Genomic DNA, 20,775 nt, shown 5'->3' with positions numbered 1-20,775 from the left:
TATTCCTGAAATTTGAGTTAGGTCTGGGTTAGGTTTTATTGGATATACCGACAATTTCAAAATTGCCTCGACTTTCTAAAATGTCCTTGTAGTAAAAGAGGGTAGTATAGAGGCTGCCAGATGTGTCGCAGAAGGGTCTTGCCTGGAAAAACCCTTGACGCACCAAGGCCACTAAAATAAGACAGAGGCCCGTAGATCTCTTCAAGGGGAAAGACGTTCTTTCTGTCGCCGTTCAAATAAAGTAAATTTGAAAGGTTAAACTGCGTTTTAGTTGATTTCAACTTCCCATTAAAATCCAATAGGTTTAATATAAAAAAATATAACTTTGAGATTGTGCATGAAGATCTGCTATATGTATATTGAGGATTCCATAGAGACTAGCTGAGGGAATTGTTTTAATCTTGCCGAATCTCCTCCTTTCCATAATAATCGTTTAATCCTGTTTTCACGAGTCTGTTGTAATTAATCTGACCTAACCAAATAGGTTTTCATTGTTTTCATTCTGTGTCGATTGTTCAGCCGATTATAGAATCTGCAAATTTCGGAAATACGCGATATCGCAAATTTAATATTGTACTTTAACTACGATGTCTGACGACACCTAACGTTCCTGAAGAATGTCAGAAGTTCTCTAATAAATGATCATTATCTTTACATCAACAGTGGCCTAATGGGCGCGGCAGTGAACGTGAATCTTTGCAATCGCGTAAAAATTTCCGTTTCCAAGGATTCAGTGACTATTTACTCCGCAAAGCGGAGTCAAGTAAAATGCATATAGGGCAGCGGCAGGTTCGCCAGGGCATGGAATTACGTTCGCAGGTATTCGGGGCAGGTCGACGATGTAATGTACCGGTTACTTGGTCGCAATCGGGGTCTCTGACGTCGTTTATGAGCGATAAATTACAACGGCCCTGCGCCGCACCGCTCCGTTGCCGTACTCGATGCTTAATGCTGGCGATTGTAATTAACGCTTTGACGATTCGGTGCCCTGCGTCGAATGGATATACACCAGCGAAGGAGGCGGGAGAGGGGGGAGGTCTCCGCGTGCATGTGACCGTGTTGATTATGTTCCGCTGAGCGTAACTGCTGCCTTCGCGCCACTCTCCGACGGAATTGTTTCGCGTCTTTGCGCCTCGAGCGATCGTAAACGATTACGAGACAAGCCGTCGCGAGAATTAATGATCCGGGCACACTAAAATCTTCCTGTCCTCGGAATTAATTGAACGAACTGCAAACACGCGTACATTTGAAATCGTAATCCTCGTAGCTAACTTTCTCTCTCTCTCTCTCTCTCTCTTTCTCTCTTGCTCCCTGTCGCTTTCTCTGTTCTTGTCGTAAACTTAATCCGACGCAATTTCACCGTGACGCTCGCGGGCTAAACTATGGTGTCATTGTAGGCGAGTGCATCTTGCGCTTCGGGCATTCCTTGGACGAAAATAGCGATCAATCTTGACAATTTCAATTCCTGTTCTGTGACATCGTTCCGGGATTCGTCTTCCGATTTTACATTCACCGAGACATCTCCGTGTAGCTTTCTTTACGAATTGGCATGGTCGCGTTCAAAGAGTCAAATTTCACAATTTACTCTGTCGTTGATCTGTTTAATTCGCGTCAGAGTAAATTGTTAAATGCGAGACAAAGATTTTAAGATTAACGTAAAGATATGCTATCGTTTTCCTGTTTCATAAAGGTTCAACGTTGCTTCAGTGATTCAATTTTATTTTCATCAAATTTTCCTTTTCTTAAGCAGACTCCTTGCTATCCCCATTTTCGAAAGGATCGATTGGGAGGATCGGACGGTGAAGATGTTGGCAACCATTTGGAACAGGAACCGAGCGGAGTATGACTGAACACCGAATCGAAACAGGTCGGTTTCGCCGTGGAGTGCTCTCCGGTACGATCGGTATAGTTGGCGAAATGGGACGTAAGGCTGCGCAGCGAAGATCAACAAGCTTGGCAAGTTTGATCTAGCGGCGGCTCTCTAATTATAATATCGAAGACGGTGGCGGTGGCGGATACAGAGGTTTGCGAGTGCTATGCGAAATGTAACGAGGTCCCCTCTGTATACCGATGCTAATACAGACGATCGTTTCGCGTATTGATCTTGGCTGTCGTTGTCCAACTTGGCTGCTAAATCTATGCTTTCCAGGTAGTTCCAGTTAGATCCGCCGGGCAGATACGACGGAATGCATAATCCTCGCGAGCTCTCTCACCAACGGGGTACATACATATATATAAATATATATACATGTGTAAAATACGTACGCGCACATACATATCGTACACGTATCGAAAACCGAGAACGGATAGCCGAGAGTGGAAAGAGCTGGGAGACTGACTGGATATTTCGTGCGTTCCATTGATCCGTCGTAATTGCGGTGTAACAAGTTTCGCAATAACTATACCCGGTGGCCCTCACGGGTGCTCGCGCGCGCACAACGGCGATTAGATTATCAGTCGTCGCGGTTGCGTCAATTGCCGAGTGCCGCGATGGCCGCCCGATTAAATCTCATATTTCAACCGCGCTGGAATCGCTCGCGGTTGGGTTTCCTTTGTGCGGTTTGGTTACTCGAGTCCTCACCTGCCCTCCTCCCTCTCTCTCTCCCTCTCTCTCTCCCTCTCTCTCTCTCTCTCTCTCTCCATCAGCTTGCTTTATAATTGCCAGACAGAGGGCCCTGATTCGCTGGACGATCTCCACGAGAGCTGCTCTAGAGAGAGCTCTCGAACGCATTCCTTCGAGATATCGCGTTACACCGTTCCGTTGCAAGGATTTCCGAGCAGCTCGACTCTGTGCCTCCGCGGAATTCATATTCCCGGCAAATTCGCCTGAGCACCGTGAAAAATCGACTCGCGCAACGAGCACTGGTTGCGGTCCGTCTGATCAGATACCGGGATCCTCTACTTGTTTCACTTAACAGCGTACCGAGGCTACCGAGCCGGGTTTACCATGCGGTATTCTTTTATGAATGAATATGGTCGATTTCGTTTTGTTGTACCGGGGATTTCAGCTCTTGTCCGACCATATACTGGGCTATTCCACTGGCTAGTCTTTGGTCTGTTCTTATTAAGCTTTGATTTTTCAAGGCTCTTTTCCTGTACGGTTTTTATTATATTAAATTTGCTTTACAATGTTAATCGAGATGGAATTCTCGCTCTTCTTTCTGTCTGCTCGTACACCGGCTCACTTGTCGACTAGTTTATGTAGCTTTCAGGAAAACTTTGCGATTCAATCTTCTCCTGGGAATGAACATAGTTAATTTTTACCCTCTGCACAGTGGTGTTTGATCGTTGTCTGACCACATACTGGTCCGTTCTACTCAGTTCTATTCAGTAGCGCTCAATCTTTTTATGGAACGTCATTCGAAAGTTTCAAGGATTTTTCGCAGAGTTCTACATTCGGTTTTCCGTACGTGTGTATAGTTAATTTCTTCTATTTTGCGCGATTGCGTTTAATCCTTGCTTGACCACATACACAACTACTTCACTAGTTCCTCTTTGCTAACTCGTCTTTTAGAAAACATCGTCTGAACATCGTTTGAAAGCTTTTTCGTAGAATTCTACATTCAGCTTTCTGTAATGCCACTGAAGATGCAAACTGTACTTCCGTCTGATCACACACTGAGCTGTTTTACTTGTATCACTGTGCAGCTACATTTTCCAGCATTTCAACTCATTTCAATTCTCCTCCGACCACATACACAGTGGATTTTTTCTTGGATTTTAATACCCAAAACTAAAATTATAATACACAAATTAACTAAACTCAAGTTAGAGTTTCTCTGCACTGTGGATTTTAATCGTCGTCTGATCACAGACAGGTTCGTTCTACTGGCATCGAATACAACATTTTTTATATCTTTTTCCATGTTCCTGTACAAAACGATTCTAAACTTTCAGAAGGATTACACCAGTTTTTAACGAATGCTCCGGCAACGAAGTTTCGAAATAACGAACTGAAATTCCAATCGGAAGCGGTAAACGATCTCGAGAACCATTTGCATCGTATGTAACGAACGTTCTCCCTGTTTTGACGAAGCCCGATATTTTTGCAGAAGAACTTACGCAAAATTGTCTCGAAATACACAAGCGCAGCTGGATAAAAATTCTTTTATCAGTTAGCTCGTTCGTGTACAAATTCGTTAGAATAAAAATATATCGAACGCGACAATATTCAACGGTTATCGAATATTCAGATATAATTTTTTCTGGGCGCAATGGAGAAACACGACATCGTTCAACATTAAATTTCTCAATTACCGCGACACCCAGGTTTACAAAAATCACCCGGTGTCGCTCACTTCGGGCGACATGCTCCTCCACCGATTTAAAGGGCGCGTGCACGCGATTCTGTCCCGATTCCGTTGGCATCGCTTCAAGAACAGGAATAAAACAAGGCCAAAGTGGCAGAAGTAATCGTCCCCGTGCTTCCTCCTACCAGTAGCAAACTGCAAGAAGGCGTTCTCGGTACAACGATCCCAACACGTGTCTACCGGACACGCTTCCCTGGTTATTTAGCTCATCGCGACTAACCTAATTCGCTCACGCGACGGAACAATAAGCAGGAATCGAATCAGAACTCATCTCCCATATCTACATACATAAACCCTAGAGAATGGATCTTCGTCGATCTTCGAAATCGTCGAATCTTCTCAGTGTTTCCAATATTCAATCTCCGCGAGTGCGGGAGTTCGAGCTGGGAAGTTCGGCGACTTCTCCGGAGACTTTCCACCAGGAAATCGTCGATTTCCGGACTTCTTCGGGCAGAGGTGAATCGCCGATGATCGGGGCCGTTGGAGACCTGGAAAACCGCAACATTCGGCCGGAATAACGGCGGCAGACGGCGTTAAAGCGTTCCGCATCAGCGTGGAAATCGTGCCGGCGCGATGGAGGTTCTAGGGGAACGATCCCGCCGGACAAAAACCGTCCCGTGGACCCGTCGAACCTGTTCGGAGTCCCTCGAACGGGTTTCAGTGTCCCTGGGGGCAGCGTCGCTCGATTCCTTCGCCGGAAAGAACGAACGGGACGGCGCTTTAAACTTTGATGGCCCATCCCGGTCGACCGCAACGACGCCGGCAATGTCGATGACGCGACGCCCGCCGTCCCTCCACCCCGTTCTCCACGTTCCACGACGCTCGGATATCATAAAGGCGAGTCTGTAATAAACCACCGATCCCTCGAACCCCTTCACCCTCTCTCCTTTCCTTCCTCCCTCCTTTCCGCCCCTCGTATCGAGCACCGTCGGAAGCTGAAGCTTCGCTTTCCCAGCAGAGGCTTCTGGCGTGCTTTCCAGCTTGGATCCCGGAAAATTGTGAGGGTTTGAAGACCGGCCGGCCACGCTTTAAACGAAAGCACCCCCATGGGAATCCCCAAGGGGCCAACGAGATGTTAACCGGCGGCGACATCGTCCAGTCACGCCCTCCGGTGCTAATCAGGCCACTCGCTCTCTCTGCGGTTTTTCTCTGCGAAATCCTCGCTACTTCTATGCTCCTTTCCGCGGGATCGTCTCCGCCCGTGCTCGGCTAAATTGCGCTTTTTATTTCCCATTTTGAGCCGTGTTTTGCCGCCGGATGATTGCGCGCACGCGCGATACCCGCCAGGAAATTGAATTGAAGGCTGTTTTCGGTGGTTGTTGCGCTTTCTTTGCGATGCTGGATAGAATCGAGGTAGATGAGAATTTCTGATAGAATCGTGTACAGGTGTACGGCGGTCTACGTTGCACAAAGAATATTCGCTATCGGGTTGTTTTCTACCGGGTTTTTCCTCCGTCGATTCGCTCCTACACATGACCATACGCGTAGACATTTATTGTTCGAATTTCATTTCGTTCTATATTATAACACATATTATAACTAAGAAAAACAAATTTTCTTTTAGGAATTCCACTTTATTCATCAACATACTCTCCTTCAAGAGTGATGCATTCATTCCAACGCTCCTCTAACTTTTCGATGCCCTTTATGTAAAAAGATTTGTCTTTGTTCTCAAGATAAGCCTCAGTTTCGGCCATCACTTCTTCATTTGAGCCAAACTTCTTCAATCTACGCGTTGTTGTTTCTGGTCCGGTGTGAGCAAACGCGGCACCCACTTCGAAAGCAACTTGCGCATGCCCAAATTTTCATGTAAAATTGTAAAGACACTGCCTTCTGATATCTTCGAGGTGTCAGTTATCTCACGCAAAACTGCCGATTTTGGGCGACCAGAGCGGTCAGCATCATCGGTGCTTGTACAACCGCGTTTAAATTCAGCATACCAGTCGATAATAGTTGATTTCCCTGGTACAGAGTCCCCATAATGCTCATCAAGCCACTGTTTGGCTTCAACAGTATTTTGTCCCCATCAAAAAACAGTGTTTAATCAACACACGAAATTCCTTTCTGTCCATTGTCTTGAAAATGACAAAACTGTGCTCACTAAAACGACTGTAACCTGTAAACTAGCAGACAGAATGCCATGAAATTTTGACACGTACTGTTTGAAGGATAGTACTACCCGGAGATCACGTGCGTCTGTCAACACTGTTGCCATATATGCGTCAGACCGGGGACTTATTGAGTGACGTGTTATATTCTTTGCCTCGCGATTCGATTCAAATCGATATCAGTTAGCTTTACCGTGTTAAAAATGAATCTGCACGAGGTTAATCGATCAGAGTGGAATAACGCCGGTCTACATACGTCCGCGTGAAAGTAGCGATTCTAAAGGAACGGGACTACGGTTGACTATAGAGGGTTCTGGGAGGAGTACGAGGGCGTCGAGCCCTCTGTAAGCTACTTACCGCCTCCCCTCTAAGCTAACTGTACACTGGCGGCGTCGGTCCAGCCAAGGGGTAAACTCGGCATCTCCAATTCAAATAAGATTTGCAGCCGGCAACGGGCGTCTACTTGCCTTGGCTGGGCAATGGCGTGAGAGAACACCGCGTAATCTAGCCGGCCGCAGGAATCTCCCGGTGTAATCGATCCCTGAGAGGCTTGTATTCTTTGATAACGTCTCGCCAACCCTTCTGGCCGCGATCGATGAACTCCGTTTCTTCGCCAGCCCGGCCGGGGATCGATGACCGAAGCGGATCTGATTTTGGTCCGATGGCTCGTCATTTGGAAGGGAAATTAGTCTCCGCCGAATCCCCCGAATCGTTTTAATGGCGTCACCGGCGAACGTCGCCAGGATTTCTCGTGGGAAAGAAACCTTTTCTTGGGGAACAGTGGTGTGGGTCCGTCACTTATCAGAGACGGGGATCGTGATTTTCTGTCCGACTTATACCCGACTGCTACTACTTTAAGATTCAACCAAACAAATAACTTTCCTTGTCTTGATCGGTGGTGCAGGTCGATGATTAATCAGACTAGGATCGAGGAGGTTTTGCAGAGGTTCCTGCGAACATTCAGATGATAGGAATGTTTGTTTTAGCAGTTCATTACCGTCGTATCGCGGTGTATTCTTTCGGTATATTTGCACAGAGTCGTTGTTTCAGTCGAGGGATTCTATCAACCCGGGACAGAGCCCAATCGAGGTTCTCGGTGACGCAAACAGCCGCGAGTTAAAGCGACTGTTCAGAAAACGAAAACATCAGCCCGTTTTCCGTGCGCACACAGAGACAGAGGCAGAGAAAGAGAGACGAAGAGATGGATAGAAAGCGGACGGAACTGTGGGAGGCGAGGGGGACGATTAACACGTTTTCGCGAACGAGGGAAACAGCCCGACAATGATCGCGGAGAATTGGGCCGCTCTCAACAATTCATTTTGCGGGGCTAAATTGCCTGCGATATTTCGAAAGCTCGAGTGCTGCGTGAATGGAAGCCGGCGCGGCGGCCCGAAGCGGAGCGGAGCAGAGCGGAGCGGAGGCGACCGGGTCGACGTTTAAAACGAGCACCACGTTTCTACGGCGTGTCGTGCACCTGCGCGTGCAACACCTGCCTTTGGCACAGATTGTCAGATTATCTTCGCAAGTGGCTCATGATTCTCTTCCTCCTCTCCCTCTCTCCCTCTCCCACTCTCTGTGTCAGCCGCTCCCAGCGCTCTGCCCTCCTTTAAAAAGCCGCCAGTCGCGCGTCGAGTCTGAATGTATACAAATGAACGACGGCGAAAGCGCTGGAAAACGCTGATGACTCGGGAAAATGCTTCTCCGTGGACCGCTTGCCCGTTTCACCCGTTTCACTTTGCTCTCCGGATCCCTGCGATCTATTAATCCTGTAAATAGTACTCGATCGTCTACCATCTTTCTCGTCTAGATGATAGATGGACCTCTGTTCCTGTGCTTTGTGCTCCGAAACTGGTACAACTATGCAAGCTCTTGCGACGAGTAAATTATCGGGTAGCGGAAATAGCTAGAACTTCATTTCTTGCACGAAAAGGATTTACAATCTATTAACTTGTCGACATTTTCTCTTCTCTTATGATCATAACAAATATATACCAATGTCCGAAGAGGTTCAATTCCATTAAACTGTACATTTTATTGTTTCCACGTTCTCCATAAATACTTCAGTTAATTATGAATTTTCACGAGGGTGCTCTAGCAGTATTTCGCCCGTTCAAGTGGGCCAAAGTGTTCGGTAAAAGATAATTTGTTCCACTTCGAATATTCGAGGGTTGCACTTTCGGCAGAATTTGGATAATTAATAATAATATATTCCAACGGGGATAGAGAGAGCATTTCGATCAGGCATTCAATATTTATATACCGTATTCGATGACTTCCAATTAATTGGTCGAATAAGCTAATTGATTTACTTTTAACGCAGCAGAATCGCTGATGAAACTAATCAATTCCTGCCCGTTTATCACCGCGGGAAATTAGTTTACAGAAATTTCAATTTGTACAAAATATTCGCAGTCTATTTATTCCATGATTGCGGACCAATTATTCTGTGCTACGTATTTACTGTCTGGCTTATGACAGTACTAGTACTACTTCGTGATATTATCGGTTAGGTGCCTGACAAATCGTGTTTTAAATGTAGTAAGTCGTGTGACTGGTGTTTGTCATTGTTGCCACCTCGCCGATGTATACCGTCTGAGGTACATTATGTGTGGCCCATATTGTTTTAATTAGACTGTGGATTTTTATGCAAAATAAAAATTGTCTGCATCGATTGCAAGAGACAGAAACTAAATCGAATGTTATTTCTTCCCTTAATGATTTTAGTAGAGGAGAAATCATCTGTTGGCATCTTCAATATTTTTTAATCTTTCAGCAATTTCGAATTGCTAGCTGTACGGAGATTGTCTTGAGAATTTTGTGTCTGACACAACGTCGACCATTATAACCGAGCAACGGACATCTGTCGGTGAGAGCAGCCGCGTCTGTCGCAGCGTTGAGCACCACTACTCAGCGTCCACCGCAAGACGGATAATTAACGCGCCGTCCGAATAATAACCGGATCGCGATCCGTCCTCGCGAAATACTGTAATCGCAACTGGGCCACACGTCAATACCCGGTAATTACACACGCGTCCGCACGTATCGATATTTCAGAAAGAAAGGGACACAATTACGCACTGGTGAAAAGACGAGACTCCCGACTATTCAGCTTTTCAGGAACCAGACTGATTTTTAATATTGCCAACGATATTAAAACTCACCGCGCAATAATCTCCGATCAGCAATTTGCCATTGGCAAACCCGTAAAAACGACCATAGTCCAAATTTCATAATTCGGACCCGCTGAAATGAATCTTTTCGCATATCCAGATTAATTGTGTGCTTCGAGATTGATCGTCGAATTAATTTCGCGGTGATATATTTGCAAATCGTATACCGAACAGGTAGCGGACGTTGCGCAGGAGACAATATAATTATAACGAGAATGCAATTATTTGGAAGTGGTGTGAGTGTGCTATATGTCAGACACAAACCTTATTAATTTATATCAGTGAAATTCTGAAGCGATAATGGACTATCATGGGTCAGCTCGGGAACATTCGATCCAGAATAATTGTAGAATAGTGTGTAATTTCATGTTAACGTCAATTAATTTGTAACCAGCCGTGTGTTACATCTGTTGGAAATTTGTCGATACCCGCGTGATAATGTTGCTACCATACAAAATTAAATATTCCAAATCTATTAAAATTAAAATTCAGGGTGTGAAAACTCGGCTGTTTTCCGCTTTTATTCCGAGACTCGCACGCTGCCGAGAAAAAGCAAAAGTTTCAAGGAAACCAAATTTTTCCCTGCAACGTCATAAACGCAAGCACTCGCCAAACGATTGGATTTAGTCTGACGAAACGTACCGGACGCGAAAATGTTTATACCAGTAGCTTTTACGGCCAGCGGCGGCATTGCCGTAGTCGGCAAAACAAAAAATCGGGAAACAGGCAAACAGAAGATCTGGGGGCGGCAGGGAGGGGGTCGGGGTGCAAATAGAGAATTCATGCGCGGCCAACCGGCAATCATCGTCGAATTCGAATCCCGTGCAAATAACGCGGAACAAAAACGGTTCGCCGGTCGTAGTCCGCGAGAGGCTGGGGCCGTGTAAACTTTTAATTCGCCGTTTCATTCCGTTTCCGTGGACGCGGAAACGTACCTGGAGGGTTCTCGGTTATGCCGAATTACCGTTCAAACTGTTCGAAATTTCGAGTTTCGCTAGGTTAATTTCGACGATTCCGCGACGGGAACGGTTTTTTAAACGCTGACTCGAGTATCCGGTTCCGAAACTTTTTTCCCACCCTCTGCGCCACCCACTTGGTCCGACGATTTACTCGTCCGATTTCCCACCGTTCCGTGTAACAGCATTTTCCATGACGACTTCCACCCCTTCGGAATAACCAATATGCCTCGCGACCGATTATTAGTTATGGTTAATTCGGCTAGAAAAATTTCAAAGTATGAAGCAGAGACTCTTTTTCAAACCTTTTTGGTCCTTGCGCACTGCAAATCAAAAACGTTGGCGCAAAGAATTTTGAAAGATTGGAACAGATCCGAAACTGAATGAAGAAATTTCCAGAAAATAGAAAACATTGCTGCAAGAAATTTCTAGAAGCAACGATGGAAATAGGGTCGAAACTAAATAAAAAATTTACTTTGGAGCTGAAGAGGATCACGTCACTAGATTAGACGAAGTCAAGTTGAGTGACAGCATCTGGAAATTATTTTCAAGAAGTAAATCTAAGTGATTTCGGAGGAGTTGAAATTGCGAAAAATTGATTCTCGTGGAAACCGCATTATCCAAGTCGCGAAGTCTGGGGCTAATCGGATTTTTAAATGATGCAAGCAGCGGGGAACTAAGGGGGGCCAATGAGGGGGAGCTTTTAATTACTTAATAAGTCTATCGACTGGGAAATTGTTTGCTCGGTAGGTAGCTCCATTATTTATTCCCTCGCCGCGAGAAAAAACTGTTGGGGATTTCTTCGGCGACGCTTTCGACGCGCTAGAATCGGAGGAACCTCCTCTCCGTGGTAAATCCCAGCCCCAGCTTCTCCTCTTTTTAATCTTTTAAAAGGATAAGGACGCGCAGAGGAAACCGATTCCCCGTGACGGGTTACAGGGACCGCGTTTCAACGGGAAACTGTGTGGCGCTTTCGAATCGTTTCGAATGCTAAGTCTGCCAGCTGAGAGTCGTGTCTTTTTGGCCGGGGACGATTTATAACTGACTGTGGATCTCTCGATCCTTGCGATCGCGATTCGACTTACGAATCTCGTTGACAGAGAAAGTGCATTCGTTGCTTTCGAGCAGAACTTTCCGGACGTTCTACGTTTTAAGCCGAAAGAGAGACGTTTGTTCGAATCAGTCGCCTAGATGTTTTAGATAATGAAGAACGCCGTCGTCGACGGAGTTGCACAAGTTTCGCAAGAAGGTTTGCGAGATCCCAGAGCAGCCTCGTGTCGATGTCTCAAGCTTATCGTCTGGCTTTCGTAACAGCAGTGCTCGGTTACGCGGCGGTTTTCGCAGGCGAGATGCGGTGTCCATTGGTCAGACGGCGGGTATACGATTACCCGAGCGGAAACGCGAGACGGAAATACGCGGTGGAGTTTCCGCGGACGCGGAGGAAACGGCGCGGCTGCATTTGCAAGACGAGCGGGCGAACCGCGTTTAATTACGCGCCTCCCGACGTTGACATTAAAGAGCCTGGCCGCGCCAAGAGAGCAAAAGAGAAAAATACTGTTAGATAACCAACCAGCAGGATGCAAAGAGAGGGGAAAAAGTCTGCTTTGGTCTGGCAAAGGCTGCCACTGAGAAGTTTAAAGGGAAATAGACAAGAAGGCTGATGAGAGGAAAGTTTCCCGAGAGAGGGTTTCGGGGAATCTTCAAGAGTAACACGGCGGGGAGGGGAGGGGAGGGGTGGTCCTGCAGAAAGGAGGAAACCAGAAGCAAAGGGCTAAGAGAATTAACTTCCAGCCGGGGGAGAGAGAGGAGGACTGCTACTCTTCTTCCCTTTGGAGAAAAGTTTTAAGGGACTTGTGTAGTTAAACGGGGAATCGAGGGGGAAATTCGCGGGTAAAATCTGTCAGGGGGATGAAAAGAGCGGGGAGGGCGCGGTGTGTTCGCCCGAATCAAAGGGAAATCCAGGTGAAATGCGGAGATCGTGTGGGAACCGGAAGCGACACCTTGCCGAGTCACTTGCGCCGCCGAGAAGCGGAATTCCACGTTTCAGAAACGAACGCGTTTACATTCTGACGCGGTGCGTTAGGGCACGCCTCGCGAAAGGGCAGAAAGGGATTTTCGAAAGTGTACGGAGTGCGACTTCGCTCGACGAGAATGGAATTCCAAGGAGGAGGAAACTGGGTCGCGGAGGTACAGTCAGCGCTCTGCGAGAAGAAAAGAAAACAGTAACCTTTCTTGTAAATTATTCGACCCATGAATCACCGACTTTCTTCTATGAACATTTCCCTGCAGCTCGGTGTAGACATTTTTCGTTTTCAAGGCGGGAAAGCTGATTTTTAATACAGAGAAGGTGCTTTCTAGGTGTGAATGCTAGAAAGAATTTCATTTCCTGTATTGATAGTAGGTCTCTTATCACTAGACAGCGGATCTTTATGCATTTATAGTAAAATTGAGTAGATGAAATTGAAAATAGTTGAACTATTTTCAAAATTGAAGAAGTTAATATACGATATCCCCTCGATTAAAATCATTAAAGGAAGAAATAACATACAATTTGGTTTGTATCTCTTGCAATCGTTGCAGACAATTTTTATTTTGCATATAAATTCCATTTCCATTGGAGACTTCAATTCTCTTTATGAAAACTTTGCATATACAGACAACATGTTACGCAAGATTCCAAAGTTATCAGAACGTTCATTGCACTGTGTCTGGCATAACAGGAAGAATCTTAAGAATGTGCAAATATTCTCAGAATGTTTGTAGAAGGATAGACGAACTCATTTTACCGAAGAAAACTATGACAGCTTATGGTTTAAACGAATGAAGGACAGAATGAACGTTGACACGTCTGATCAATACTTAAGTTTTCTACTTTGTGATTTGAAAATATCATCAGATTGTAATCGAGAGTACAATGTATGCAATTATAAACGAGCAATGCGATAGTTGAGTACTTAAATGAACGGACGATAGAACACCATGTCGGACCACTGCTCGACTTTTCTACTTACTCCAGCGGTCTGAAAATTATTACCGCGGGAGTAATACGCGTGTAAATTCGCTGAAAACACTGCGGGAACGAACGAAAAGCGAACTGCATCGAATATACACAGCAAGTAGAACCACCCATTTACGGTCAGCCTCGAAAGCCATTACTTCTCACATTCCATCCAATTATTTTCAAACTCTGTTCTCTCAAAACTGCGCGCCTTAAATGAACATTCATTCCCTTCATTTGTCGATCTTAAACGGCGGACTCGAATTTTCGATTCCAACTCACCAATTTGTAGTTCATTTAGAGCTTCTCCGTTTCCTTTTACTAGAACTCATTATATTCATCGGTGCTTTTCATCTGTAGAAACGAACTTGTATATAGGAACATAGCGATCGTGATATTGACGTAAATATACCGTAGAAATTTGTACGGAGTCGCATTTTTATTAGCCAATCCAAAGCAACCAGAATCAGATAAGATTTCATTACTAGAAAATCAAGCACGGCGGTATATATGTACAAATCGTTCTCATATTAAATTTCCTCATTCTGTTATCGTCCGATGATTTTTATACGCCATTAATGTTTTACGCGGATGTTCAGAGCACCGTTTCACCAATCCTCATTACTTTCTTATTTCAGCTCCGTTGATAAAGATACGAGACAACTCGGGATAAAATTGAAACGAGATTCTCGGAGACGTTCTCGCATAACAAAATCATCCGCAGGCTAGATCAACATACATTCAGAAGAAATTTACATACAGTGACTCCCACTAATATTCGGACACTCTTAAAAACACCATAACTTTTTAAATATTGGTTTGAGCGGTTTAAATTTTTGCGAAGCTAGAGCAATTAGTCTACTACAGGATGTGAAAAGAAATTTTTTCAAAAATTGCATTTGGTCGGAATCGTAGAGAAAATACTAAAAGTTGCATTTCACAACTTTTTTATGATCTGTGTCAATTATATGCATTGTGAAAGTTTCATAGAAATCAGTTGATGCGGGAGAAAACGACGGTCTCCAGCAAAATTATCATCAGCCCATTGTTTTCAATCGATTTCTTTCCGAAGAAACTCCGAGTCAATGAAACCGGAGTTCAATGAGCAAGATCCACGAGAAAATTATGTACATTGCGACAGCGCCGCGGGAACAACCAAATGAAAGGGTGGCGGGACACACGAGGTCGTCAGAAACGTTGAAACGTTGACTCGAGTAGGAAACACGGTAACTCGGCCAACAGGAAATTCGAATTAAAGCCGGAAGGAGGGACGCGGTCCGTAGGAAATGGGTCGGCCATAAATCTTTTTACCGTCTTCAAACGGTAGAAAAATCCCCGGAGGCTGGACGGTCGGCGCGCAGGCTCGCCGGAGAAACGAAAGACGAATCTCTCTCCTCTTTTCCCGTGGTTTTTGCTCGGCAGCGAGAAAGGGGTCCCCTACAGTTCCGTCTCTGTCCCCTAATTTACTAACCTTATCAAGACCTGTTTTCGAGTCGGGCCCGGAAACAAAGGAACTCCGCCGGTTTTACTTCCGGCGACGGATGGCTGGTCAAAGGCGTGCAAATTACGCGCGGCCGGATAGACAACGCCGGAAGAGAGAGATTATCGGGCCACGTTGCGCGAGGGAATAGCGCGAAGCTTCAGATAGAACGATAGACAGAGAGAGAGAGAGAGAGAGAGGGAGGGAGGGAGTGTGACAGAGAGAAAAGCTGACGGATACGTGGGCGGAGAGAGGACGTTCGAAGCTAGAACCAAAGCTCGCAGCCCCACGCCCCGTTCGCGTTATTTTGTTAATTAAAGCAACTTCGGGGGACCCGTCGCGAGCAATTAAACCGACTACGCCCGCTGAAAGGAACCTAGCCGCGACCTGTCCCCCGAGACGAGCGACTTCGACGCCTTGACTCTAACGAGCCGCGTATTTCAAGCTTCTCTCTCCCTCCCTCTCTCCCTCCCTCTCTCTCTCTCTCTCTCTCTCTCATTCACGCGTTCCGCTTCGTTCCGCTCCGACTCGCCTTTCTTCGTCGACGAGCTGATTGGTCCGCTCGAGAACGAATAAGGACGATAAGTCCTTTCGAAACTGATGCCCCCGACATTCTTCAAGGTTTTTACTGCTGTTTAACTTTGCGGAAGGATCGCTTAGAGCAGTCTGTTTCGTTTTTATTCCGCGTGCGACGCAGACGGTTGTCGTCTGTTTTATTGTTCGCGTTCAGAGAGATGCACCACTGAAAATTGCAACGTATCCTGGCACTCTTCGCGTTTATTAACGGGAGTCAGTGGAACGAGTGGAAAAGTCGATCTATCGTCAGACCCTGCAATGAAACTGCATTCTGTGGCTCGCCTACTTAATTCAGAAACTACAACGTTTTCCACTTAACGTTACATTTCTCGTGTATCGTTACACAATCCATTAGAGTAGAAAAGCCGGCCGATAGTCGGACGTCCCGGTGCATTAAATGAAGTTGGAACAGATTTCGTGAACGTTCGAATACAAAATCATGTATTAATGGAATAGAGATTTGATTTCGATAATGTTTCGGCGAGAGTGTAGGTTGAAGTGAATTAAGTACGATTGAATTGTTTCAGAACGTTTTTATGTAACCCAGAGAAATTTATAATTAAAATTAATTAATTCTCGTTCGCTTATATCGGGGATTTTATCAGAGTCTGAATGAAATGAATATCTGTTTGAATTCTGTTTCGCTTAGACGCATATGACCGGAATCTAATTACTAGACTGCGGATCTTTATGCAAAATAAAAATTGTCTGCATCGATTACAAGCCATAGGAGAGCCAAATAAAAAATTCTTTCTCCTTTTAATTATCTTATTAAGTTGAAACTAATACACCGATGTCCTTAGATCGTTATAATCTGTCCACTGCTTTAATTCGTACGTGTCTATTTTTCTCATAAATGTATCAAATCCGCAGTCTACTAATTACTTACACCGTATCCAATAATTAAAGAGACGTACCTGCCCGGAAATGTTCCCAGTGGAATTAGCTATCCACAGTATACTTGTAAACAGATCACCGGTTGTTACGCCAACAAAATTTTCAGATTCCCGTTTCTCGGTCAGTTCGCCTCGGAGTATTTATAAGCGAACAGCGTTTGCAAAATTAATAGAAGCCACTCGGCCCTCCGTCGAGTCGAAAAAAAAGTAGCCCCGCTGCGAGGAACGTTTAATTGCTCGGTAAAAGGAAAGTCTCTCCAAGCAAAACATTGACAGAACCAAAATGATATTTCACTTCGAGTCGGTCGGACAACATTCGCGTTTATTGGATTCAGTACACACGGTAAACATAGCTGATTACGAAGTAGCACTTCCCGTCGAGTTAAACGGGGAGCTAAAATGTTTATTAAACTCGGTTACGAAATTTTCTCCGGATGAGGTCGGCGCGTTGTTACTAGGCGGAAGGGTCGAATTAACTGGTAAAACTACCCCTACCCGGGCGTGTTCCGAATGGTGTATTCGGGTAAACGGCGATGAACCATGAACTTCTGTCGACAATCCGACACGTGTATCGCAAGTAGGCACGGTTAGGGTAACCGAGTGTGCTGCTCGAAGGCCGCACGCGAGCTACGTCAAGCTCAACTTGAAATTGAGTTGTCATCCGCTACCCGTGTTACACGGCGCCTCGATAATGCTTAACGGATACGAGAACTATTAAGTCCGAGGCCGGATGCACTCGGTTTCCCCACCGTCCGGATAGATTGCCTTTGCACTCCACCATTCTCCCTTTCCTCAGTTCCAAACTTTCCGTACAAAAATTACGTCATTTTCATGTTGTGAAGGCACCCTAACACGTTCGCGACCAGCGGTACAGACTTTCACGGATCCGTTACTTGTAATCTCCTTTTACGGAATCCAGTAGGGCGGATAGAAAAGACATCCCCGAGAAACATGATTCTATTATCCACCCTTTAAATTCACAAATTGTCATGTACCTCTTGATTAAATCCGCCGCAGCAAGTAGAAAAGTCGAGCTGGGGTCAGACGCTCTATTAGATGTGCACTGTATTGCTCGAGACATTTAAGCGTCTTCGAACAAGTCAGTGGACTTGTTTTCTAAATGAACACCTCGTTTAAAGGTACATATATGCACTAATCTGTTCGTTAAAGAATGTTTAAAAATGTCCGAGTAACAGCCTCTTTCCTGGAGATCGTTTTCCTGAATATACTCTGTGCCGAACACGATTTCCTGCGATTGAATGGTCCGAAGTAAAATGAAGAAACGATTACAAAAGCGCGGAACAAGATGAATCTAAGATCAGATCAGATAAATTCGATTGTGTGCCAGAAAAATAAAAACTGCTATCTGAAAACGGACCGCAGGTTCGGGGAAACAGGCCATAAAGGGCGTGTACCCTAAAAAGACTGATGCAGTTCCCGCAGGCAATAACTTCGAAGATCAGTGGAACCGATTTTCTGTCTTCGTAGCCGAGTTCCCGCGATTAAGGTCAGCCCGCAAGCAAAGTCCCGCTCTTGCGGTTATATTTCTCGCAGTAAACGCCGCGCCAGCTTTGCCTTATCCTCGTCCGCAAACAACGGCGTTCTGTGCCGTGGAAAACGGCACCGGTGTGTGGCCCACCCTCCCCGTTCCGCAACCCCCGGGTGGTGGGCAACACCGGGGGGCTGGCAGGGTTCGTTATCGCTTAAAAGTGTGGAAGAGAAACGAACCTGGAAGTGGATACTTTGTATAAGAGACGGCGGACGTTTGTTACCGTTGCTTTCGCTGCCTGTGCCACCGACCCCCTCACCTCGCGCACACCCCCGCGAACCACCCCCCGTCGTTGCAACGGGACGGGTAACCGGATACGACGCGGGTGTTTAGACGATCCAGCCTCGGTCCCGTATTTAGCCTGGTCTCGGTATCGCTTATTTTTAACCATCCTCGCGTGTGTTCGCGGCTGGTCGACTCGGGTTCCACGTTATCTGGAACCGTCTGCGTTCTTGTTGCCGTTCTGGCCATCTGTCTATTGACTATCAGCACGCGGAGCCATCTGCTTAGTAGGCTAAACGTACATATTTTTATTTTTATGGAATTCGTTCTTAACGCTTAAAGGGCTAGGATGGTCACTATAGCGGCTAAAGATGTTTTCGAATGTTCGATATTTAACCGTGTCGTTTAACGATTTATATTATATATATTTTATTAGTAGTGTGACTTCCAAGCTGTGTTTTTTCTACTTGTTCTGATAGTGTTGAAGTTACAGCGATCAATTACAAGTATTAAGTATGATTTATTTCACTGAAATGTTGTACAGACAAGCAAACAAATGGCGAGATCAATTTAAGAACAGTTAAAATTGTTTCGCAACACGCTCTTCCAAGTTCATAATTGAATATCCGCGGCTCCGGTATTAATTATGCTTCCTAATTAACTTCAACCGAGCCAGGCAAAAACTCGAAACAAAAATTCCGCTTGGAATGCTCGATTTTTTCCCAGAGAGTTGTGAATTTTTTACGACGTTGCTCGGTCGCTGAATACTCCGGGTAACAACTTTAAACCCGCCGCGAGTGCGAAAACCATAAGTAACAGAGACTGTGCCTTGGAGAACGCTGGTGGAGAGCGTACCGCGGCTCCTATTTTCCACAGCATAAATTCATTAACCCCGATCCGATCATAGTAGCCGGAAAAGGGGGCTTTTAACTTGAACGTAATTTCCTTTTGATCGAGCACCCGATATTCCTTTTTTCCATCGACGATCGACCTCGCGCCCTCGCAGCCTCTCGACTTATGCTCACGAATAATGGACCGTTCCGAAAGCTGAACCGATCGAGGTTCAATTAGGGCTATAACAAACGATTACAAACTAAAAAAAGGATTATTGCCACTGTTCGCACGAGTTTACTTCGTCTATCTTTCATGCAAGATTCATAAATATAAAATAGGATAACAATTCAGCCCATACAAACATAAATTTTTCAGGTTTTCCTGTTGTCGTTATCAAAAAAGTGTTCGTACAAAAGTTGTTTGGTATGACGGGCTACATCACTTATTGTTAGTATTAATTGTTTTGCTTGTGGATGGAGTAGTGGAGGAGATATCTGAAGATCAATCTACTTCTCTTAAATGGAACATTGTATAAATTATATAAATTAAATGTCTTATTCCCTTCAACTACAATAACAATAAAGTGTAATACAAAACTGTGAGGATATTACAGGAATTTAGAAAATAATTATTACATTAAAAGAAGAAATTCATTTTCTATAATGATCCGCGGTTTAAAAATGACCTGTGGTGTAACAGCAAATTATATTTTTCAGAATAGACTTTTAGAAGCAATTTCGAATGTACGATTTTTTCTATTTTTCAGAGGGCCGAATCCTGGAGCTGCATTCTCCCGACGGTGTTCACGAATGCTGGCTAAGAGCCGCGGACAATGCAGAAGCGAATGTATGGTTCAACGCGTTGCACTCAGCTCTAGCTGCTCTAACGCTGAAAGCGTTGCGACTGGCTTCGGCGCTTCCAGATCCACCGCAACTTCAGCACATCGGCTGGCTCGCGAGGAGACACTGTCTTCAGGTATTTATGAACTGAATTTCTGAACCGCAGACAATTTCATACATTACATACCCCGATGGGAAATCCACGATTCTTTATTCCATTCGCTTTTATTTGGAGAGTACATTTCCCAGCGTTCCTTGATACGAAACAGACGTCCCGTCGCACAAATCATTGGGAAAGCATTATACAAACACTTCCGGAAAAACGTTAACCAGTTTTATTGAAATGTTCAATCGAGTGGATCTCCTTTTCCTTTGGAAGAGAAAATTTCCAAACTGTATATCAACCGATGGAAAAGAGAAATACTATTCCTACGTGTGTGAAATCGGTATTGTATACGCGCGCATCATTTACATTTATTCGCATGCTATTTCTTATGTGGAAAAATTTTCTGCAACGTACAGTGAAATGAACACATTCTTCGCATACATATTCTAACGTTTTACATTATCCGAAAACTGTACATACACGAATAACGGTTTGAAAGATTAACAATGATGTCGTGTAAATTCGACAAGAACAGTTTTTTCTTCTCTGCGGACAACGGCGTCGCATCGATGCATCGTTTCGACGAAAAAATATTAGTGTTCGTGCTAAAAACAAGATCGTAGATTACCGGGCAGGTTCGCGGATATTACCAGCAGCGAAAGAAACGAAGCAGAAAAAGATTCGACGCGGCTGCAGGCGGAACGGAAATAAAAAGTAGGAGCCAGCGGAAA

The 20,775-nt window shown here is 45.1% G+C and overlaps 1 protein-coding gene across 3 annotated transcripts in view; it reads left to right on the top strand.

Moving 5' to 3' along the window:
• The window catches only part of Syn1 (Syntrophin-like 1), a 441,570-nt gene that overhangs the window by 346,713 nt on the left and 74,082 nt on the right, over nt 1-20,775 (top strand). For all 3 annotated transcript variants that reach the window (XM_076425899.1, XM_076425901.1, XM_076425900.1), the window contains one exon: nt 19,866-20,074. In XM_076425899.1, coding sequence (XP_076282014.1) covers nt 19,866-20,074 — 209 coding nt within the window. The remainder of the gene's footprint in view (nt 1-19,865; nt 20,075-20,775) is intronic.

Source organism: Lasioglossum baleicum, chromosome 6 (assembly GCF_051020765.1).
Source record: "Lasioglossum baleicum chromosome 6, iyLasBale1, whole genome shotgun sequence".
Taxonomy (NCBI): Eukaryota; Metazoa; Arthropoda; class Insecta; order Hymenoptera; family Halictidae; genus Lasioglossum; species Lasioglossum baleicum.
Note: the sequence above shows the minus strand (reverse complement) of the source record. Positions and strands in the feature narration are given on the sequence as shown.